The sequence below is a fragment of the Nuphar pumila genome, chromosome 6 (assembly GCF_984573655.1).
Source record: "Nuphar pumila chromosome 6, dmNupPumi1.hap1.1, whole genome shotgun sequence".
Classification (NCBI taxonomy): domain Eukaryota; kingdom Viridiplantae; phylum Streptophyta; class Magnoliopsida; order Nymphaeales; family Nymphaeaceae; genus Nuphar; species Nuphar pumila.
Genome location: NC_143254.1, coordinates 111,737,449 through 111,763,048, shown reverse-complemented (window position 1 = coordinate 111,763,048; position 25,600 = coordinate 111,737,449). Strand labels below are relative to the sequence as shown.

The following is a 25,600-nucleotide window of genomic DNA, read 5'->3' as shown; positions in this document are numbered from 1 at the left end:
TAGCAAGGAAAACAGTTAGCGTAACCGTTCCCTTTCTTATTTCCTTATGTTGACATTATAAGGAAAAAGTTACCATATATGGGTAACTGCCAATATGTGTAGCTTATCCCGCGGGATCGTTCCTTACGTTTGTTCCTAAGGAGAGTAATAAAGAAGCAAAATCTCTTTCTATCATGGCTATAATCTTTCATTGTAAATATTTTATTACTGTTATCATTTCAATAAACAGGTAGGGGTCCGCCTTAACCTAAGCTTTCTATGTCAAAAAAAGAGAGCCGAGCTTGAAGTGGCCAAGCTCGGCTCCGACCAAGTCCATAACAAAAGCAGAAAAAAAAAAGGAAACAAAGAAAACAAAAAAATGCAACCAATCGGAACGAGGAAAATTTGGACAAAAAAAAATAAATCTCACGGTTATTAAAAGCGTCCCGCCATCTCTTCCCGCTAAATAAGAACCCCAAACACGTTCGTTAATATCAATTGAGCCATCAGCCTCTTTACCCTGTTTATCGCATTGAGGATTCCGCGTCGCACTTTCCGATTCTTCCATCTTTCTAGAGTTTCTACTTCTCCTTGTTTGATCCCCTTCGGTTTCTTCACGGATCACTTCAAATCCACGTGAACAGGTGCATAATTTCCTTCTCTTTGTGGGATTTCTGGTGTTTGTTTAGGTTCACAATCTTGCTGTTTCGTGGATTCGTGGAAAAATATTCGTTACCGCTTCTGTATGTATGGGATTTGTTAGGGTTTCAAGTTCTTGGAGATAGAGTGACTTCGTTGGGATTTATGCTGTCATTGGTGTGTTGGATTGTCGCTTATGCAGTTGTGAGCTCGTTTTCCCTTTCTTCGACTTTATTTTCGCGGTTTTCTCGGTGCGGATTTGGGAAATTCCGTTATTCTAGTGTTTTCTGTGCTTGTCAATTTGCTAGATTTTCTGCAATGTATCTGCTCAATGTCGCTCCAGTTTTATGCTATTCCTTTCGCGTCTTCTGTGGTTTTCTTTGTGGCGTTCTCGTTTTCTGAAATTAAGTCCTGCTACCGTTTTTGATCTTGTCTTTCGTTTAAATTTTGTATAACGTAATTGTAGAAAGATTTTTTCTTTGTTCGTCGTGATTATAGTTAACTATGTGTCGCTAATGAGATGCTTTTGTTTTTGAAAATCGAGTAATGCTACTGTTTTCGATCTTGTTAGTTGAATTGCCATGGCGTACTTGTGGAAAGATTGTTTGTTTTGTGGCGATTTTGGTTTTTTTCATGATTGTCTTAGCGAGAACTGCAGATACTAGCAATTCTACATTCCTCCTTTGAGGTTATTAGTTAGTCAATTTTTTTACCAAGTTTGAAATTTTGCTTCTTGATGGGCTCCCGTTAAGCTTAAGTAATTAATACTGGAAGAGTAGCTGCTACTTTACCATTCCCTCTCTCCATTAAACTTGAACTTCGTATTGGTTTACCTTTCTTTATCTCCACTGCAGTTAAACTTTTCGTAGTATCACAGTGAAATCCTGGTTTTTATTTTTTTTGCTGTATTTACCTTTTCAATTCTTACATCTTGTTGTGTAAGCAAGCTTTGCAGAGTTTCTAATTGAAATTTTGGTTTTTATTGCTCAAAACAATGAAACACTGTATTCATGTTTATTTTTTTTCTTTGTAAATTGACTATTTTGATGAAGTTTTGGTAAACTTCTGTTCTCATAGCTAAAAAGTGTATACACGGTCATTGGTTAGAGAGAACTACTCATCATGTCTTTGGAATTTCAGATGCTAGCTTTCTTTCCAGCATTTGTAAATGTTATTTGCAGTGAGCCTGATGATTGAATGTAGAGTGTAGACTGTTCAGATTTATAATCTAAATAAGGTCTTATTGCTTAACTTCTTGTTGTATTTTTTTCTTTGCCCAGAGGACAATGCATCGGTAACTACTTGTAGATGGGCAAATGTTGGTTTCCACACTCAAAATATTCAGGAGAAAGTGAATGACAGAAAATTCCAAAATTGAGAGGGGTTGGATAGTAAAGTGAGAGGATGAAGCGGGTTTTTGAAGAATTGTCAGATGATGAGTGGGAGAACCACTCATTTAAGCTGTCTAGAGTTTTGAAAAGTCAGCCCCAAGTCAAGGATCATCCACATGAGCAGGTTATGAATGGAAAAACTCTTCCTCCAATTGAATCTTTTGCATTTCAGCCAAATATTAGTGAATCTGTACCTGTATCTTTGGTTGAGATCCAGACCTCAGAGGATGATGATTTTGAAATTGGCAGGAGTAGAATTAATAGGCATAGACATAAACCTGTGCCCACTTCTCCTCCCAAGCCCCAAAGTTCAGAGGATGATGATTTTGAGCTTGGTAAAAGCAGAGTGAATGTAAATAGATCCAGAAGACTGGTTGTTGTAGATGATAGTGATGATGATTTTAGTGGTAGAGGTGAAGATGATAACAATGTTCCACAGTTGGAAGTAGTTGAAATTGGTGCAGTTTCAGATGACAGTGAAGATGCCAATGCAGATGACGTGGTTGGTAATGCTCTGCAGAAGTGTGACAAAATATCAGCTACCCTGCGTCGGGAACTTTATGGGAGTGGTTCGGTTCCTTCAACATCTTGTGAGGGTTATTCTGAAGCTGAAGACTGTGCCACAAAGATTGTAACTCAAGTATGTGATCATCTGTCTAATGAAATATATAGAATTCATCATGTAGAGTGTGGAGTTTAGCTTGCTGCTATCTACATACGTACATACCTACGCATGTGAGTGTTTTTGATGGGTTGGAAATACATGCGATGGACAAAATGACACCTTTTCTCTGTCATTTTCTGGCTGTGTCAAAGCTCGGAATGAGATGGAAATCAAGTCCTTGAGGTGCACTTTGTTTTCCTTGTCTCTTTCTTGAGGGTTTATTTTTTCTTGTTTTCCAACAGTTTTTTGTAACTGGAAAATAGGCCAACTGTTCTGTGCGTTTTCTGACATTGTGTCCATAGAATGAAGGGAAAAGGGGGCACACTGCCCATATTGAATTATGAGCCAAAAAACCACTTTTCAAATGGTCAGCGATTTTAGTTGATTAGTGATTTCTTGCTTGTTTTCCAACCATTTAATTGCTAGAGAATAAGTCAAGTGATTCTGTCTTGGTTGGAAAAAACCACCATGGCATTTTCTGGCATTGTTGTGGCTGTTAGTAGGTGAAAAGGGAAAGATATTGAACAGTCTTCATGCATATGAACATAAGTAGATATGCATAGACATGCTTATTTTGTAAATATATGATAGAATGCAATGGGTGATTCTGTATGCTATGCAGGCAGATATCAACGCTGCTTGTGCTGATGAAGACTCAAATTTTCAACCAATTCTAAAACCATATCAGCTTGTTGGGGTGAACTTTCTCCTTTTGTTGTATAGAAAGAATATTGGAGGAGGTAAACTCTAGTTTCTTTCCCATCATTTTCTTTTGGTACTTTTATGATCATATAATATCATTTTTCAAATAACTGCAATCTAAATGACAAAGCAAATTTATGATTCCTTTCCTGAAACCACAGCACTATGTTTCCTTTGAAAGAAAAAAAGGAAAAAGAAAAAAAGAAAAAAACTTCATGAAGATCAGCTAAAGTTTTGACCACCAGTTTTATGTTGAAATTATATTGCCTAGTCTTGTCATGCAATCTCCAATAGCACTAAGCTGAACTTTCTCAAATACTAATTACTATTTACCTCTTCTTATTAGTATGTTTAATATCCTTATGTTGATTGTAGAATATTCACGGTTTGTTGTGCATTGCACTATTTGTTTCAACTTTCAACTGTCAACTAATGTGGTTCAATAGTAAAATTGGTTTTTTCCTTTTGTTTTGGGATAAAAGGTTCCCCAAGAGTTGATATTTCAACCTTTGTCTATTTGCTTGGCTAATCAATATATTATTTGAAAAAATCTCTTTCTCTGTATTAGGCAATAAGGATTCACTATTTCTTCATTTTTAAACTTGGTTTTTGAATGAAACAGAAGTTTTTCCTTTTTTGTATATAGATAAAGAAAAGTGATGAAGAGTCACAATATAAAACAAGTTAAAACAGAAAAAGTATGCTTATAAGTACAGTCCCTGAAAAATCAAATCATGAAAAAATGACCTCACACACATTGAGAGCCCTCTAAAACTTTGAACAGAAGAAAGGCATGAAAAGCCACAGAAAACCGACACTTACATTGTGGTTACATGAAGCTAGGTTTACAACTCAAGCAACCTAACTTGATCTCAAGGATCAAACAGTAGTTGGCCGGCCAGATTAGGATTGACTCCACTGTTGGCAGCTCCATTTGACTTTTACATGATGTAGTTAATTGGATGAGATTCATTTAGTTACTAGACCTTCTCTTGGTTCTTGTCTCTGGTTTTGAATTGGTTCTGATATAAAAATTCTCTTGTAGCTATATTGGCCGATGAGATGGGGCTTGGAAAAACAATTCAGGTATACTCACTTTCTGTCCTCGCAGAGATTGACTGTAGCTATCGGTGTTATATTTTTCTGTTAAAGCACCACTTGTCTTTGACAGGCGATCACATATTTGACTTTGTTGAAACACTTGGACAATGATCCTGGTCCCCATTTGATTGTTTGTCCAGCATCAGTCTTAGAGAACTGGGAAAGAGAGCTCCAAAGATGGTGTCCATCATTTTCAGTCATCCAATACCATGGAGCTACTAGAGCTGTATATTCCAATGAATTGCATTCTCTTTCCAAGGCTGGTCAGCCACCACCATTTAATGTGCTCTTAGTGTGCTATTCACTTTTTGAACGACATAGGTTTGTAAAGTTTGTTCTGATTCAATTTTCATGGTTACTTTCCTTTAAGTCAATTGACTGTGGAGTCTATTGTGAAATCATCTTGCAGTGTGCAGCAGAAGGACGACCGCAAGATACTAAAACGTTGGAAATGGAGTTGTGTGCTAATGGATGAAGCTCATGTCTTGAAGGATAGAAATAGCTACCGTAGGAAGAACCTCTTGTCTGTCGCAAAGAATGCAAATCAGCGCCTAATGTTGACAGGAACCCCGCTTCAAAATGATCTTCATGTATGTTTGCACATTTCTGTTACCTAAGACCACACTGATATTTGCTCTTATTATCTGTTTCTTGGCTAAACAATACCTGTATTTTCGTCTGCTATAGTTCGTTTAATCCACGAAAAACAAAATATTATATTGAAAGCAATATTTCACAAACACTTAGCATGTGTCCTGTGTTGAGTGCTGATACTACATAACAACGGGCACAACATAGGATACTTCATTGACACAGCCAAACATGTGTCAGATATGGTGAACACCGGCTTAAGTTTTACATAACCAAGCTTTTCCAAAATATAAACAAAAGCAAATGTATATGAATTCAATGATGACATCATCATCATTTTTCTTCTTCTTCTCCTCCTCCTCCTTGTTCGTCATCCATATTCACATCCTCCCCAATGTACGTATTCTACCTCTTGTGCTTCTACGTTGATCCACCAAATGTCCTCTTCAATTAAAACACTTGGTTCTTCTTGAACCCATTCATCAAACACATCAAAACATTATAGACTGATGAAATCAAATTGTTTCTTATGCCTTCGTGATGATAACTTTTCAATTTTCCTAAAAAGATGACATGAAAAAATTAAAATTAGTTGGGTGTTGTATGATGTAAAAAAACATTAAATAAATTCATGAAAATGACAAATAAACTTTAGAATTTTATATAGCCGTAAGTTATAACACACAAAGACAAGGTTATTGAGCCTTTTGTGCTCCAATGTATTCCTTTTTTTTGTATGAATTTCTTCAAAGAGGCTCCAGTTTCTTTTGCATTCACTTGCACTACATGTTTGACTAAGAATGCAAATGGCAAAAGCTCTCAAATTTGGAACCTCAATCACACATAGATGTAAAATTTCTAACCATGGATGTAAATTTTTCTTCTCATCTAAGGGATGCTCCGTGCAGGATCTCCGGTCTTGGAAGCAGATGTAATGAAGTATGCAGAAGAATCAAGAATGCAAATGCATTCACAATGTCAAACAATGGACTTGGCACAAAGGCACACAAAGAGGTAATCCACTAAGGGACAATACAAAGAGGCCTTACAAGAAGGCTACACATAAAAAGATACACTCTTTTTATTAAAGGAGGAACTCTCAAGTGCAATACAAACACAAGGGGGAGTCCCCCTTTTTATACACACAAGGGACCACAACGGGGCTCCCAATAGAGTCGTTGGGAGCCCCCAACGATTCTATGGTGGGCCCTCCTATGTGGCTTAAAATAAAGGAATTAAAAAAGAAAGAAAGAAAACGAAATACAGAAAAAAAGAAAGATGAAAATATATACCCCTATCAGGTATTATGTGAAAAGACCATGATACCCCTATTAAGTATTATGGTGTATAAGAAGGAATATATATATATATATATATATATATATATATATATATATATATATATATATATATATATATATCGATACAAATGTTAACAACAAATTGGGCAAGTTCATAGGAGGAGAGTGTTAAGACTAACACGTTATGGGTTAGATCTAGATCTTGATCCAACATGTATGCATACATTTTGAATTTTCTTCTTGTACCAAAGGGTACTCATGTAATTTATCATGCTTGTTATTATGATATATATGATGGGACGTCACCTTAGACCTAGGTAAGACAATTTTCCTGTATCCCTGGTTTATTCTCTCCTCTTCTTTCTTGTCTGGACATTGTGCATGGCATGTCTTCCAAGGTGCATTTCACATGGTATTAGAGCCTAGAAAAGGTAAGCTCCATTGATCTTTGGCAGCAAAATCTTAAATCTATTTTTTTTTCTCCCTTTTTTTTTCTCTTCCCTGCGTCAAATATTCTTTTCTATCTTGTGTTAGATCTGTTTCTTTTCTTTTCCTCTTCTGATATGATCTACAAAAAAGAAATATATAGATAGATTGTTGCCTTATTCCTATTTCATTATCACGTCATATCTGATCTGACGTTACACCAGATCTCGTTGCATTAGATCTTGTTCTTTTGTTTTCTTTTTTTGATCTGATCTAAAAAAATAGATAGATCGTTACCTTATTCCTGTTTTATTATCATGTTAAATTTGATCTGACGTTAGACTAGATCTCATCACGTTAACCTAGATATGGCGATAATCTAATTCCTAGAAGAACAAGTGGGAATAATATTTGCTTTCACTATTAAATCGTGTATTGATTTGCTCTCCGATTTGTGATTTTCTACGTCTTATCTCGATCAGCCCTAAATGTAATAAATTATGTTTTTCCATGGTTTTTAAATTCAAACATAAATTTTTGACTAAGTATTTTAATGAATATGATAAAAATCATAGAAAATATCCTTAAAAATAGGTGATGTTAGCTGGGTCTGGGCGTGGCCGAGAGCCCACTGATAAGACCTAGTTGAGCCAATTATTAGTTGAGAATTTTTTTGTTTTTAACCTTTAAATTCAAGCAAAAATTGAGCAAAATTTAGGCAAAATTCGGAGGCAAAAAATAGGTAAGTATACAGTAGATGTGTCTCGTAATTCTGAGAACGTTGGTGCTTTGTTTTTCTAAAATCGGTTTACGGTTGGCCCAAAAATTGCGTTTTTTAAAAATGACCTGTCTTTATTTTTACCTTTTTCTGGATTGGATTGGATCAGACTGAATCCGATCTATTTGATCGAAGTTGATATGGATTTGGGCCCAGTCCAGGATCCATATTGACTAATCTGGTCTAGGTTGGATCCATATGGATTTGGATCTAAATCTGAATCTGAAATTCATCCATGACAATTTTAAAACTACTTTGAATTTAAAATTTAAAAACAACTTTTAAATAGAATAAGGATGAGGTAGAACTCTTCTCCATATGTTCTTTTAGAAACCCTTTGAAATATTCTTTAAGAATATTAATTTAAATAAAATAAAAGAGATAACATCTAGATGAATAAGAAAGGTAAATGTAGAGTTCTACATATGGTAGAACTCTAATCATATGAGAGGCCTCTAGAGGGGACACCCCCTCTCTAGAAGGCCTAAATTTTTTTTATATAAGGGGTCTAACTTGTCCCTCTCTTTAGATCTCATTTTCTAGAGAGAGAGAGAGAGAGAGAGAGAGAGAGAGAGAGAGAGAGAGAGAGAGAGAGAGAGAGAGAGAGAGAAGAAGAAGAAGTGGAAGGAGGAAATCCATCTCCCTCGCCAATCATTCGTCATTTTCGGTCTTTTTCCACATCCAATCTAAGGTACAACTTCCTCTCTAGATTCAAATAGGGATAAACATGTTTAAATCTAATTCATGTAAAATTTTCAAGGAAAAAATACAATATGATTTCTAAAAACATGTTTAAACCTATGTTTTGATTCACGATTTTGTATATCCCTGGTTGATGTAACCATACCAATGATTTTTATGTTTAAACATGGATTTAACATCAAGTATTCTTTTATTTACATACATGTCGATTTTTGCATCTAATCCTCTTTTTATGCTGAATATATATATATATATATATATATATATATTTGCTCTGCCGATTTTTGGCTCAGACTGAATTGGTTGATTGTGATCAAGCATATGATGTGATTACTTTGTTAAATTATATATCAAATATTGTAATCTTATATATATTTTATATATATATATATAAAAGGTGATACATATACATATACTATATATATATGTATATGTATCTACCTAATTATATATATAAAATATATATTTCTTTATTATTAGCCGTAGGGGTAGTTTAGTCATTTCACCATTCTTGCGCATATTCATTTTAAGAATATGCTTGTAATTTTGCTTTTTTATTTTTCTTTTCTTTTTTTTTCTTTTGACTAAGTCAACTCACCTTGGGGGCCCCACTCTTATAGACTTTGGGCCCCTCCAACGGTCACAATTGTGACTGTTGGACGGGTTCCAACGTCTATAAGTTGGACCCCTCCAAGGTCCTCCTTATTGTGTATAAATAAGGGCATATCCCTCTTTGTAATCTCATGGCTTTGGGTCAAAGCCCAAGTGTTTTTCAATAAAGTTTTTTATTCTTTTATGCCTTTGTGCATTTGTGAGATTTAGTGAGTTGTGCTTTTGTGCACAAGTGTTTCAAGAGTGCTTATTGTGCACAAGTGTTCCAAGAGTGCTTATTGTGCATGTGTGCACGAGTTTCTCATCAAGAATATTAAGGTCTTGATCATTGTATTTTGTTGAAGATACTTTCACATGGCATCATAACTTGGTTTGAGGAAGGAAGATCGTGCGTTTCTCTATATTCTTGGGTGCCTCTAAAAACGTGCCTTCAAGCTATTGGAGATTGGAGTGGATCATTTTCTTCGGCCAATATTTTAGAAGTCTTCTTTGTCAAGAAAGACTTAAAAATCTATTGAGGTACATATTCTTTTTTTATTTCTATCATCGCTAATGGGCGAAAAAGACTCCCGCTTCTCCCTCGGGTTTAAACTCAATGGTTCAAACTATCATGTCCGGTAATATGAAAGCCCATATTAAAGGGAAGGGCCTTTGGAGGTATGTTCAAGGTTCGATACCGGAACCCGAACAAAAAATTACCATTATCGAAAAGGAGATATACAGATTCTTGAAGGAGAAGAAAAGGAAAGAGCTTTTGAAGATTATTCAAAGAATCATGACGAATGAGAAATGAAAAACTTCAAGATTTTATCTTGGTGCCAATATCATTAAATTCAAGAAAGCTTCCAAAGCTTGGCTATATCTTAAAAAAATGTATACTTCAAGAGATTTGTCACACAAATACTACCTTCAAAAGACTTTTACCTTACAACAAAATGAGATGACTATTCGAGAATACTTTGCTGAATTGTCTTTCATTTGGGACGAGCTTGCTATGCTTGAACCTAAATGGAGTGGTGAAGCTATGAGCTTAGACACAAACAATTAGAGAAAAATCACTTTTTTAACTTCTTAAATGGTCTTAGACCTGGATTTGAACAAATTCGGTCATATCTTCTTTCTTCTTTCACATCTCCCATCATTGAACATGTTATTACTAAATTGAGTGGGGAAGAAACCCGAATGGGCATTAGTAAAAGCAATCCTAGCATCCTTGCTACCTCCTCTATTCAAGAAGAAAGTGAAGGGGTGAATGCCGTTTCAAGACCGGGTAACAATGTAAGGACTTACAAACCGCCTCATTTTAAGAATCAAAATCAAGGGGATAATTGGCAAAATGGAAAGAGAGACTATAGCAAATTAAATTGTCATTTTTGTAAAGAACCGGGGCATATCAAACCCATTTTCCCCAAATGGAAGAAATTACTTATAATGGCCATCACCACTCAACCGGAAGAACGACCATCTTCTTCATCTGGGTCTCTCTCTCTACAATAAATTATGGAAGCTCTTCAACCTCTTCTCAAGGGAGGAATTTCTGGAGCCGCTATGTCAACCTCTTCTCCTCCCGGTAAGACATCTTGGCTCTTAGATTCCGGTGCATCATTTCATATGACCCCAAGTGATTGTTCTCTTTCCGAATAATCTAAAAATTCTTTTTCATCTTTTGTATCAACGACAGATGGAACATCTCTTGAAATTAAAGGAATAAGAAATTTTGAAAAACAAGATTTTTTATTCTAAAGATTAGATTCATACAAAAACTAAATTTGAACTTTCTTTCGGTTTCACAACTCTCGGACCATGGTTGCGATATAAAATTCTCTTCTAATAAATGTTAGATACAAGATCGCCGGTCCGAGAGGTTGATTGGGGAAAGCTCTAGGAAAGGAGATCTCTACTATGTCGATTTTTTCCAAGTTCCCAAGAATCAATTTTGTAATGTTGTCCAAAATAAAGATATTCATGTGTGGCATAAGAGACTTGGACATCCCAATATTGTTAAAATTTCATATTTACCTTTTGTTAAACATCTTTGTAAAGGAGATTTTACATGTAATGAATATATTCTTGGGAAAATGAAAAGTTTACCCTTTTATCAAAGATCCATGTTTACAACAAAACCTTTTGAATCGTTTATTCCGATGTATGGGGTCCAGCTCCTGTGATATCTAAAGGAGGATTCTCATATTATATGATTTTGATGATTACACTAGGTATTATTGAATATACTTTCTCAAACATAAGTATTAAGTTTTTTCGACTTTCAAAACTTTTCATATGATGATCTTAAATCAATTCAATGGGAACTTAAAAATCCTTATATCTGACTCTTAAGGAGAATACCTATCAAACGAATTCAAGAGTTATCTTGAAAGTTATGGTATTCTCCATAAAAAATCTTGTCCAAAAACTCCTCAACAAAATGGATTAGCCGAATGAAAGCATATGCATATTATTGAAACAACTCGAACTTTGCTTATTTCGTAAAACATTACAATGAAAGCATATGCATATGCTTAGCCGAATGAAAGCATATGCATGTTACCCGAGTCCACGGGCCAGCACCCAGCCAACTGGGTCGGCTGGGCCTGCCTCGGCCCTACCAGGCTCGCCCAACACAGCACAGTCGGCTGGGGCTCTGCCAAAACAAGCACAACACCCAGCTGACTGGGTCGGCTGGGCCTGTTGCCTACTACCAGCATGCTGGCGGTCAACAACACCGAAACAAACATTTTTTTTCTTTTCTTTTTACATGCCCAGCCGATCGCTCGACTGGGCCTACTATCATGGGTATGGCCTGATCGGCCAACTGAACCGAGTTCGGTCGGTCCATCAGCTGTCACCCACGAAATCTTGATGGCCCAAAACAATTTTTTTTGTTGAAAAACAATAAAAATACAAAAAATAGAGATAGGTAATGGTGGAAATCGTGGATCCACTGCTCCTCTATGGATTTCCATGCATCTTTACCTCCACTCGATTTCTCATCTGTTTCAAGAAAAAGTACTTGTACCTTTACGAAAAGAACTGCGGAAGGGGAGCTTTGGCCGAGCACAAGGCCTCCAAAGCCTCTTCTTCCTCCTTCCTTCTCTCTCTCTTTCTCTCTCCCTTTCTTTTCTCTTCTTTCCTTGTTTTTTTTTTCTTTAAGTAATGGGTGGGAGAGGGGTTTACGTTCCCCCTTCTCCAACCCTCTCTCTTGAGAGCGAGTTTCCAAAAAAGTGGAAACTCTCTCCCTCTCTCTCTCTCTCTCTTAGTTTCCAAAAATTTTGGAACTCCTTAATTTGACTTTTTTTTAAACAATTCTAACTTTCTTAAACTCTTTTTGGTAAGCATATCCCACTCAACCCATAAATTAAATTTCGGAATTGATATTAATTAAAGAATTATTTAATTAAAAATTTTAATTAATAAAAATTATTTATAACTTTCCAAAAATAACCAAATTAACCCTAGAGGCTTTATAAACATAATTAACCCCAAAATAAAACTTTAAATTGAATTTAAAGCTAGGAAAGACATTGGGCATGGATTTGGATCCAAGATCCAAACCCATACCCATAACGAAAATGGATCCAGATTTGGACCCAAACCAGATTTAAGTAGGACTCAAATAGGACCCCAAACCATAAAAATTCGGATCATAGGCCTTGGATCCAGTCCGATCCAATCCCGGATCTGTTTTGACAAACCACTCCCTTTTTAAAAAAAAAATTGCGATTTTCGAGCCAATCAGGACTTGAATTCAGAAAAGTAAAATATCGTCGCGCTCATAATTTTGAGGCGTATCCAACGATATATTACACGATACCAAATTCTAAATTTTACTTAAAAATAACCTGAATTTCGCTCGAATTTTGCTTGAATTTAAAAGTCAAAATTAAAACTCTTTACTATGTTTCGATTGGCTCGCCTCGACCTTGTCGATGAGACTTGGGTCAAACCCAAACTCTAAGACATTGGTCTAAAAATCGAGCCTCAAACGATTTTTCTACCGGAGTTAGACGAATTTCGAAAATCTCATGAATTGACTAAGGACCAAAAAATACGCGATCTTACACCATCCGTTTGTGGGTGGAACGCAGTGCTGAACTTCAACGTAGTGCCTAAAGTCTTCTGCAACTGGCGTCAAAATCGATACGTGAAACGCTGATCCCGATCTGACACTATCGAACGCGGCACCCCGTGAAGTCTACCTATCTCATCTACATAGAGATCTGCCAAGCTCTCCAAACTCTGACTGATTCTGTTTGGGAGAAAGTGGGCACTCTTTGTCAAGCAATCCACTATCACCCAAATGGCATCTCGCTGTCGTCGGGTCTTCGACAACCCTACGATAAAATCCATCGAGATGTCATCCCATTTTCACTCTGGGATCTCAAATGGCTGCAGAAGTCCACCAGGTCTCTGGTGCTCGATCTTCACCTGTTGACATGTGATACACCGGGACACGAACTCTGCGATGTCCTGTTTCATCCCATTCTACCAGTAAGTCCTTTGAAGATCTTTAAACATCTTGGTGGAACCAGGGTGAACGAAATATCTGGACCTGTGAGCTTCACTCATCAGCTCCTCCCGCAACGCCTTTTGAACCCACCATCTGTCTCCGAACTTAATGGTTCCGTCCTCCTCTCGACTAAACTGTGCCTCTGGCTTTTGAGCACTCCCGCATAACCTCTCAAAATCTGGATTGACTGACTGAAGCTCCTTGATCCGATCTATGATCTATGGTCGTGCCTGCATCCCAACACAAAGTATGCGTCCGGAGTCGTTAGCAAAAGGTTGCCATCTGACGAACTCCTCGATCAGATCCCAATTGCGTTCAATCATGCTATCTGTTGTGACCGACGCCTTTCTACTAAGCGCATCCGTCACTACATTGGCCTTACCAGGATGATAAGTGATGGAGAAATTGTAGTCCTTTACGAACTCTAACCACCTACGCTGCCTCAAATTCAGATCACGCTGTGTGAATATGTACTTGAGACTCTTGTGATCGAACATAACCTCAAATTGTTCCCCATAAAGGTAGTGACGCCAGATCTTCAATACGAAGACCACTGCCGCTAACTCCAAGTCATGCGTGGGGTTATTCTTCTCGTGCACCTTCAGCTGCCCAGAAGCATACACTATGACCTTTCTGTGCTGCATAAGAACACAACCCAGTCTGGTCTCCGAAGCATCGCTGTACACAATAAAACCACCCGTCCGAGAAGGTAAAGTCAAAACGGGTGCCGTGGTCAACCTCTTCTTTATCTCCTGAAAGCTATCCTCGCATCGAGGTGACCACTCAAACTTTACTCCTTTCTGCAACAGTCGGGTCATCAGAACAACTATATGCAAGAAGTCTTGAATGAATCGACGGTAGTAGCCCACCAATCCCAAGAAACTCTTGATGTCAGTCACTGTCTTCGGCTGCTCCCAAGACAACACGACCTCCACCTTGGCTGGATCAACCTCCACGCCCCTTTCAGATATGACATGACCGAGAAACATCACCCTATCAATCCAGAACTCGCACTTTGAGAACTTGGCATAAAGCTGATATTCTCTCAGTGTTTGCAGTATGATCCTTAGATGCTCTCGGTGCTCTTCCACACTCTCCGGGTAGATAAAAATGTCATCGATAAACACAATGACAAACGAATCCAGCCATAAAGTAAAAACCCGTTTCATCAGGTTCATAAACGCTGCAGGGGCATTGGTGAGTCCAAATGACATCACCAGGAACTCATAATGCCCATATATGAACCTAAACGCTGTTTTCGGTATATCCTCCGTCTTGATTCTTAATTGATGGTAACAAAAATGAAGGCCGATCTTCGAGAACACCTTTGCCTTACTCAGTTGATCGAACAAATCATCGATCCTAGGCAATGGGTACTTGTTCTTCACCGTCACTTGGTTTAACATACGGTAGTCGATACAAAGTCGCATTGAACCGTCCTTCTTGACAAAGAGGACCGGTGCACCCCAGAGAGATACACTCGGCCTAATAAAACCTTTGTCAAGAAGCTCCTGCAATTGCTTCTTCAGTTCTACTAGCTCTGCAGGTGCCATACGATACGAAGCTTGAGAAACTGGTGCCGTACCAGACACTAGCTTGATAGAGAACTCAATCTCTCGATGCAATGGCAAACCTGGCAAGTGCTCAGGAAAGACATTCGGGAACTCGCGGACAACGTCTAACTGCTCCAAGGGTGTCGCCTGACTGTCTTGTGCGGACACACTAGCCAAGAACACCATACAACCTTGCTTGTGGTACTTGGAGATCTTTAATGCAGAAACAATCTTCACCTCGCTTGCGGGTATAGTCGAATGGAATGACAACACAGACAAATCGGGATGCTCCAAGATAACTTTCTTGCCCCGACACTGGAGGGTAGCATTATGTCTGGACAACCAGTCCATACCCAGAATGACATCATAAAACATCATATCTAGTATGACCAAGTCGACAGACAGTTCATGCCCCTCGATCACAATGCAAACTACCGAAAAATACCTCCTGCACGAAGATGATGCACCCATAGCTGACATCACATCAAGAGCCTTTTCAAGATTGAAAGGAATCAATTCGATCAATTTTGCAAATGAAGCATAAATAAAGCTATGGGTCGCACTCGAATCAAACATCACACGAGCAAAGTGATCAGGAACTAAGGAGATACCTTCGATCAGGTCAGTCTGATCGCCCTGAGTAGCTGCTGTAGCCGCGTAGACTCGCTCATTGGTTCTGCGCTGACCTTGTTGCTACTGAGGCCTCTGCTGTTGTTGCTGCGGTGGCTGCTGCTGCTGTCCTCCCTAAGCCGCTGGCTTGTTCAGACAGAATGGAGCGATGTGCCTTGATTGCTGGCACTGATAGCAGACCCCCTTAAACATCGGGCAAAAGCCCAGTGGATGGCTCTTGCCGCACTTGCGACATACTGGCGGGGCCTTTCCCTGCTGCCTCTGCTGCTGAGGTCGACCTTGCTGTGTACTCTACTGTCGCCCATCACGGGTCCGCTGCTTTTTGCCGCCTTGCACCTTTCCTCATGCAGGTGGGTTCTTCCTCGTCCCGCCCAAAGAACCTCCTCTATTGCCACCTCCCTTCTTAAATGTAGTCCTGGACCTCTCCCAGACTGTGGCAGACTCTATCGCATCGGCTAGGGTAGTAGGTCGGCTCATCAGCACACGAGTCCGCGGTCCGTCCTTCAGCCCACGTACATACTTCACCACCTTTGCCTTCTTATTCTTGAAGAGGTTCGGACAACACCTTTCGAGACTCCGAAATTTAGTGGTGTAGTCCACCAGACTCATGTTCCCTTGAGTCAAATCGAGGAACCTCTGTTGCATTTGCTCCTCGACGTAAGAGGGAAAGTATGTGTTCAGAAACTCCTTTCTGAACACCTCCCAAGGATCCATGTCGGCGAACTTCACCCTTCGCTGGGTGTCTCACCACTTCTTGGCATCACCCTTCAGACGGTACGTGCCAAATGATGCCTTCCTGTCCTCAGGGACAGGTAGAACGTCGAACGCTTGCTCAATCTTCTCGACCTAGCTCTCTGTTGCCTCTGGGTCGGCCTTGCCCGCAAAAGTCGGCAGACCCAATTTTAGGAACCTCTCGAAAGAAACACCACCTGCGTTCGGAACAACCTCAACATGAGGATCACGTGCAGTTGCCTGTGCAGTCTGTGCCGCCTGCATCGCCTGTGCTGTCTGCGTTGCCTGTGTCGTCATGGTTTCGGTCAGTGTGTGGATGACTTTCATCATGAAATTTCTCTGCTCCTGCCAGTTCGCGGGAGCACCAGTGAAAGACGAAGCACTTCTGCGTGAATACGACATCTACAATGCACATATTTTTCGCAAAAAATTAGACCCTGACCGATCCTACCCCCATTGGGGTTGATCCCGAACAAATTCTTTCATAGAATTACATCAAGATTCTTAATGCACACAGAAAGAGAATTAACCATGAATGCATATAAGCATAAGAAATTCAATACTTAAATAAAAATATTAAATAACCTTACTAGTGAAGGAGACTGCTCTAAAGTACGAGGCACGACTTGCTGACACTTCAGGATAGGGCTCACTGACAAAAATAAAAATTTTTAATTCTAAAGGATGATAAAAGTATAAGATCTTGTGGTGGCTCTGATACCAAACCTGTAACGACCCCAACTGATACCCCTTAAAAGAGCGGATTTTTTTTAAACCATTGCGATTTTTTTTCTAGAGACCCGGGGCCTTTACAGTTCCACTCCCAATTGGATAAAACAACCAACCACAATAGAACTTACACTTATCATCTATACAAAACCAAACTTTTATTGAATAATTAATGATAGTCACGAGACAACTGCATAGGAAAAATTCAGAGTGCAGTAACCACTAAATGTAAAAGGAAAATAAAGAAGGCTGAGCCACACTGTCCCTATGTGAACTGTCTAGCAAAAACATGACACCCGTAGCTCTTCCAGAAACTAGTTGCTTCACTGATCTCCTACGGCTGCGATAAACCACAAAAAGAGGGTGTCAGAAATCCGAGAAATTCTACGTACGAATCCCTCTAATGAAATAAATGAGCATAAAGGATACAAATAAGATTTCATGCAATAATTTAGAAAAATGCAATTATGACAATTTCATAACTCAATTAAGCATTCATGCAACATGAGGCATTTATTAACCATGAAAGAACATTAATCAATAACATGAATCACAATTTAAGTAAGCAAGACATTTAACATTCATTAAACATCATGCATCCACCAACGTGTAACAATTAAGAAAACAGATAAAATATTCATGTTCTAATGCATAGCAAGGTTATGCATGATTTATGTGCAATGCATAAACACTTTATTATCTTTCATTAAAATATTTTTTTTCCATATGCATGTCCCTATTAAATGCATGCAATTTAATTTCCTCTTTTTAATTATCGTTGCCTGCGGATACACCAAACGGGTAAAATTTCTCGAGGTTAAGTAGGGTTCCCAGGGTAACTTAGTACACAATTTATATTTTATTATTGTGTTCTAAACTTAACCCTCGACCGAATCACCTTCAGAACATTAGACCTCCACATCTAATGTCGGGACACCATGGATCCTCCACGCCTACAAGTGCCACTTTCTTGGTATACCAAAACAACAATTGTGTCTACACATCACCCCAGGTCAAGTGACGGACTCTCTAAAACCGTGACCAAGAGAAATAATCTCAATATCGGATTCATGAGTAATAAATAAAGCACACAAAGTTTTTTTATTCTCGTGGTCCCCCAAAATCGAAACTCTAAAATTCTCATTCTTTCGATGGGAGATCCTAGAACGTATATTACACTGTTCTTATTCATTATCTTTTCATTAAAAGCCAATTATTGAGTTTTGCAATTCAGCATGCAAAAGCAAAGGCAAAAACTCGCATCTACCTCTGCGAGAACCATCTCGGTACTCCCGCTCGTGAAAATACGTAGAACAATGCAATAAAAGTAGATGTGATTTTTGCGATGCATTTGCGATGCTTAAAGAAAGGGCAAGCCAAAGCTCAGGGTCTACCAAGCCCACGTTGATTCATTACGATCATCGATGCACCCTAAGCAAAAAAACATATCTTCTATATGCACGTTCATGTAGGAAAATTTCATCCATGCTCATGAACCAAGAATAATTAAAGCATGTTTATATTTAGTTCACATGATAGTTACACGTGTAAGTTTTCATGTAATGCACATACTTAATTCAATGGCATGCTTTCATTCAATGTGCAAAAATATGTTAATTGCATATTTTCATCGTATGCTTCCATTTGATTCACATTCTTGTCAATTACATGACTTCATTCAATGCATTGACTCATGGCAAATGCATGTTTTAATTCATACAAGCTTTCATTCATGAATCTCTTTATGCATGTGACTACTTGCGCAATCATACATATGCAACATGATCTAAAATTTCAGATTTTACACATGTTCACAAAACACCCATGTCATTAACATTGCATTGGAATGTTAATCACACAAACTTGGTTAATCCTAAGCACGTGAAGATTACTTTCTGACATGCACATAATACATTTTTTTTTGTAAACAAAACAAGAACTCATCACCCTTAATATATATATATATATATATATATATATATATATATATATATATATATATATATATATATTAAGGGTTCCCACCCAGCCGACCCAGTCGGCTGGGGTTACCAACAAGCCCAGCTGACTCAGGTCAGCTGGGTCGGGTCCGTCCAACCCTACCAGACCTGTCCCAGTGCTGCCCAAGGGCCGGACTGGGCCAGACAGGCCCCTGCCCAGCCGGGTTGGCTGAGTCAGCCCAGCCGAACCTATCGGCTGGGCCTGACAGCCCATGCACAGCCCCAAATCCGGGCGTGTGTATGCTGTCAGGGCTGAACAACCACAATAAAATTTTTATTTGATAACCCCTTCCTTTTTTTTTTGTAACCGGACCCAACCGACCCAGTCGGCTGGGTCTAGCCTGCAGCCAAACCACCCAGCTGACCCCTTCGGCTAGGCCAGTCACGCAGCCCAGCCGAGTGGGTCGGTCGGGAATGACTGCTCAAAAGGGCTCAGCTGACCGACCTTATAATAGCAATATACTTATTACTTATATATATATCCCTTCTTTTTTTTCTTTTCTTTTTGAGTACATCAACATAATACCAAAACATGTACTTGAATGAAAACTTGTACATGCTGGGAACAAACTTAAATAGGCATACACAGTAGCTTCATGCTCAACAATGCATCCGAAACGTCAAGGCCCAAATTAGTATTAGTCGACCCATCATCAAAAACCTGATTTCTTAGCAAACTGTTTGTATCACCCAAGAAATTCAGTTTTATCAAGAAAACACGTGTACAAATTTTTTTTTCATGTAAAAGAATGCGATAATAACCGGAAATCAGCTATAAGGAAACGATCCATGGGTCATCCGCCATGCACCTTTGAGTAATCCACCGTAAAAGCGTTTTTCCCATGGATTTCCTCTAAGATATTACATGAAATCGAACCAGTATTCGATTTCTCACCTATATTCAAAAGAGGAGACCTGTACCTTGTGCTTGAACCAGAGAGAATAAAAAAAAACAATGGTGGAAATGGTTGATGGCTGGAGAAGATCTTCTTTCTCTCTCGGTCTCTCCTCTTTCTCTTTTTCATTCTCTCTCTCTCTCCCTCTTTTTTTTTGTGTGTATATTAAATTGGAGAGGGGGTGACACCCCCCTTTTTCTCCAGCTCTCTCTCTAAGAGAGTTTCTCTCTTAGTTTCCTAATTTTTCGAAATACCACCAAATGTTGACTTTTCCACATTTGCTAATTTTTTAACTCTCCCAACCCTTTTGAAACTCTCTTTAAGTAAGTGTAAGGGCTCTTTTAAGGAGTCCCACTCAGCCCTTAAAATAAAAATCCGAAATTAACATTAATTAATTAATTAAAAATTATCTAAAGGTACCCAAAAATTACCAAACTAACCCAAGAGTCTCCCTAACCTTATTTAACCCCAAAATAAAGCTTGATATTCAATTTAAAGCTGAAAAAATGTGGGACTTGGTTTTGGATCCAAATCCAAATCCAAGATCCAAACCCATACCCAAAACAAAAATTAGAACACGACCTGGATCAAATCCAGATTTAGGTAGGACCTAAATAGGACCCTGTAAACACCCCAAATTTTCTAAGTCCATTCCCGACATCCTCATTTCACAGATGCCAGTCCCTTGTAGGGCGATATAGAGTCCCCCCTAGGTCTACCCTAGTCTAGAAGTCGGTTTTACCTCATTCAGCCAATAAAATTTTCATTTTACCCCTAGGTCACCCTTAGACCTTTCGTCAGCTAGGTCCAACCAAACTCATCTCAAGTTCAGAGAAGTTAAAATGTCTATCATTTCTAGCTCTTCTTAGCTCATCTTAGGAGCGAACCCTAATCATTTGAGTCTAACATGAGTGCATCAAGAGTTTGAACGGTCCAGTTCCAGTTCCAGTTCAAAGTCACTTTTTATAGCTCATTTGACCTCAATACAGCCCAGACCGAGCTGACTCCAGTTGGTTGAGCTAGTGTTTTAGTTCTGAGTTTAGTTCATCTGAGTATAACGTACTTCAAATTCAGTTCATTCCAATGCAATCCAGTTCAAATTAGTTCAGACCAATCTAGTATCGTATTTCTGCTCTTGCAGGGCGAAGACCCCCCCCCCCCCCCCAAAAAAAAAAATAAATATTCGGGACACTATTTCCAATAATTTTTGAACTGGGATAGACCCCAAATTCAGACTCGTATCAATTCTTTCATCTAATATTTTATCAATATCCAAGATCCGCTCCATTTCAATTCGGATATTGGATCCAATGCTGGATCTGGTGCCTAATTTCTTCTTGAACATGGATTTTTCATCTGATTCATTCAGAAATTCATATCCAGAGTCCAATTCGTTCTTTGAACCTAGAATATCTCATCAGATATCCAGGATCCAATTAAACCATTTCAGATCTGTATCAGTTTGGATCCACCTTTTGATCCATTTAGAAGTTCAGTTCAATCAAGTTCTGAACTCAGATTAATCTAACAACTGAGATCCAATTTCACTTCTAGGATTCTGATTCAAATCTAGATCCAATTTCATTATCTAAACTGGATCCAGATCCAAAATGCCAAATTTATTATGAATTCAGGGCCTTTTTCATTTTCAATTCTTCAGAAATCCATATTCAGGGTTCGATTCCCTTTTCAAACCAAATTTTCTTCAGATCGAGATCCAGATCCAATCTTTTTCAAAACTTTGGATCCAGATCTTTTTCAAAACTCAATTTTTATTCTAATTTCAAAATCAATCTTTGGATTTTCAAATTCAAATCCACTATTTTGCAAAAATCTTTGAAAAATACCCTGGATCCAGTTCAAAACTCAGTTTGGACTTTGAAATGTCAAAATGGATCCAGATCCAATTTTTATTCAAAATCAATTTGGGGATTTCAAATTCAAAATCAAAATCCAATTTTTATCCCCAATTTCAAAATAATCTTTGAAATTTCAGAAATCAAAATCAGTATTTCTGCAAAATCTCACAAAATTCAATCTGGATCCGGTTTTTGCCCAATTTGAATTTCGTAAATCAAATTTGGATTTTTGAAATCCAATTATTTCCAAATTATTTTTTTCTCATGTTTTATTTCCCTTTTTACCTTAAAGTTAAAAATATTATTTTTCAAAGAGGGGCACCACTTGGCATTTCCAAGATTTAAAACCAAAATCGGCTTTTAATAAAGCTTTAAAAACCCCCTTAACTTTTCAAAACCCACATGAACATCACCCCCCAAGGTTATGCCATGTGTCAAAATTTCAGCTAAGTACCCATTCTACCCATTTATAAAAGATGAAAAGGGCCCACATGGACAGCCACTTGCAAAAGGGGTACCATGTGTCAAATTTTTTATAAAGTGGCATTTTTGCCCATTTGAAAAAAGTGAAATACCCACATGGGCTTGGCACCACTCTTGCTGGAGATTTTTTAGTCCCATATCTAACGTTTTGCAAAAACCAACCCCATTCTCAAACTATAAATAGAACCCTTGGGGGTCTCTCTTCTCAACAAGTGGAAGTTTGAGAAATTGAAAGAATCAAAGAAATTCTCTCTTTCTCTTCTCTTCTGCTCTATCTTTCCTTCCTCCTCTCTTGGCTCTCTTGGTGGCTGGAGCAAAGAAGAAGTTCATGGTAGGATCTCTCTCTCTCCCTTTCTTTTGATTTTTTTTCTTTTTATTTTTTTTTCAATTTCTCAAAAATTACCCCTACCTTTTTTCCCTTCTTTCTTGCATTTTCTTTCAATTTCGTGTAATAGGATTGTAGATCTAGTTTAATTCCATGTAAATTTCTATTTCTATGTTTTGATCAATTTAATTTGCTATTTACTTTGTGCATTTTCATTTTAGCCATTTAGAATTAAGATTTGATCTTCAATAGATCAAATTCTACAATCTGGCCAAATCAATTTCAATTTATGCCCCAATGCTCTTGATTTCATTTTATAGGCTTTCCTTTATGTTTTTATATTATTTTTATTATCATCAATGATCTAGAATGATAGATCTCACGTTTTGATCATTGAATCAATCCATTTTGAGATTCTATTTCATTCAATGGTGTTGAGATGATATTTTCAATTCTGGTCCATTTTTTCCTTCATCATTTCGCATATAATTAGGTTTTATTTTGATCTGATTTTTTTACCACATCTTTATTAATATGTTTTCGGGGTCCACACAAAAAATTAGATCATTCTGATATGTTTTGATCCCTCAAAAAAATCAAGATTCGGACCCTGCTGTTTAGCTTCATCCGGATTTTCCCTGAAATTAGACTAACTTGTTTGAGTGATTCCTCCCTAACCAGAGATGATATTTCAAATCTGTAAAAAGAGAAATCTCCATCATTGAGTCTAGTTTCTTCATGTAAATTTTTATCATTTTCTATGGTGTTTTGATATTTTATTTTGGCCAAAAACCGCAACTATGTTTTACTGTGTCACTTTTATGGTTTAATTTTTGCCCATTTTGTTTCAATGATATCTCCCTAATGGGAGATCATTTTTCATCCCTAATGGAAGATTATTTTTTAGATTTGTAAAAAGGAGTTTTCTCGTTAGAATATCTAGTTTATGCATGTTAATTTTCAAAAATTTTCATTAAGTTTTCATCTGTCATTCGGATAAAAAATTAGAAACCTGTGAAATTTTCTTTCACAGGATTTTATAGATTTTTGATCAACTTGATCAGATGGGATCTTCTTAATGGGAGATAATTTTTTAGATCTGTAAATTGGAAATGTTTCATGGTTGAACTAAGAAACATTTCCCACAAATTTGGAAAAAATTGAATCAGTTTAACCTCTGAAACTCGAAAATTACAGAAACTTGTCTCTCAAAGATTAATTTCCTGATTTCAAAATTTATTTCTCAATGTTTTAATCATATCTCGAGTTTTAAAAATGCTTTTTGAGATTTATAAAAGGGAGATACTTCCTTGAAGAGTTAGGAATCCATGAAATCAATTTTCAACTCAATCAAAGTTGTTTTAGGCTTTCATTCATTCGAAATACTTTGACAGGGTCGATTTGCATATCTCAAATTTTGAAATATCTTGTTTTACTTGGATAAAAAAACCCAAATTTGGGTTTTCCTCCAAATCTTTTCTGCATTTTTTGATTCTAGGATGCTTTTAAGGTTATTAGAAACCTTCAAATCAAATTTCATCAATTTTTAATATGTTTATGAATTTTTCTTTCATTTTTGGGGCATAAAAAGGCTAAAACTTGAATTTTCTTCAATTTTTTCAATAATGGAAGGAAATCCATAAAAGCCTGCATTTATTTCTAACATGTTTAGTAATTTTGCAGAATTTTCCTTTTCTTTATTTTTAATTGATGTAAATTTGTTCAAGTGTTGTAATAATTCAATTAATGAGAAATTTACTTTATGCTTAGTTTAGAATGAATGAGCATATAAAATAATTTTAATTTCTCATAATTAATTGGTTGCATTTATTTTTCTTTTATTTTTAATTCACTATGGAAAAACACGAATGACACGTTCACAATTTTAATAAAGGATAAATAATGTTAAGTAAAGTTCGTATTCACGACCATAGTCGAAATATGAATTATGCTTAAAATTGTTATTCTTTGTTAAAATACAGTTCATTTTAGAAAATCATCATATTTCAAATACATTTTCTTCCTTTATTAGAATCTAAAATAAAGATTAAATCAAAGTATATTCGTGGCCATAGTCATAAATATACGAAAATTTAATCTTGTTTCAATTATATAAAGGCACAAAATTAATTTCATTCTTTATTAAAATTTAAATAAAGATTAAATTGGAATATGTTTGTGGCCATAGTCATGAATATATTAAAATTTTAATCTTGTTTTAATTCTATTAAAGAATGAAATTTCCTTTTTAAAGTCAATTTCAAACAAATCCTTTTAATGCATTTATCATTTAAGATATAATTGCATCATTAATTTTTTTATTATTTCAAGTTATTTTTAAAATTTCCAAGTGATTTTTGAAATGATTTTCAAAAACAATTTTCATCTTTTAAAGTCAATTTTGATTTTCATTTACAAATTCAAAATTGTTCTTTTTTTTTAATTCTCATTTTTCTATTTTTTGAATCCAATCTCAAATAGTCATTTTCAATTTGCAATTTTCGATTTTTATTTCTAACTTTCTATTTCTCAAATTCCAAATTTCAATTTTGAATTTCATTTTAATTTTTCAAAGTATCAAATTCAATTTTTCTATTTCTTTAAAATTCCAAAATTTGAATTTTATTTTCATTTGAAATTCAAATATTAATTCTAAGTTTTCCATTTTCGAATTTAAAATTTTCAATTTTGAGTTTCATTTTAAATTCAAATATCAATTTCAATTTCCTATTTTATTCAAATTCCAAATTCTAAAATTTGAATTTCATTTTCAAATATCAATCTTTAATTTTCTATTTCTCAAAATTTCAATTCTTAATTTCATTTCAATTCTTGATTTTTATTTCAAACTAAAATTCAAATTTCACTTTGAATTTCCAATTTTAAATTCCAATTTCATTTCCAAAATTTCAATTTCTAATTTTCAAATTAATTTTCAAACTCAATAACATTTTCAATTTTCAATCTTCAATTTTAATTCAAAGTTCAATCTTAATTTCC

General features: G+C 36.7%; 1 protein-coding gene across 3 annotated transcripts in view; it reads left to right on the top strand.

Moving 5' to 3' along the window:
- Positions 1-486: 486 nt before the first annotated feature.
- Positions 487-25,600, top strand: part of LOC149835735 (protein CHROMATIN REMODELING 19-like) — a 45,608-nt gene continuing 20,494 nt past the window's right edge. For 2 of the 3 annotated variants that reach the window (XM_090008719.1, XM_090008721.1), the window contains exons 1-6: positions 487-623; positions 1,899-2,649; positions 3,296-3,413; positions 4,421-4,461; positions 4,547-4,797; positions 4,886-5,066. In XM_090008719.1, coding sequence (XP_089864845.1) covers positions 2,023-2,649; positions 3,296-3,413; positions 4,421-4,461; positions 4,547-4,797; positions 4,886-5,066 — 1,218 coding nt within the window. In that variant the 5' untranslated portion in view covers positions 487-623; positions 1,899-2,022. Of the gene's footprint in view, positions 624-1,416; positions 2,650-3,295; positions 3,414-4,420; positions 4,462-4,546; positions 4,798-4,885; positions 5,067-25,600 lie in introns of those variants that run through there. The other variant, XM_090008720.1, reaches the window with a different exon arrangement.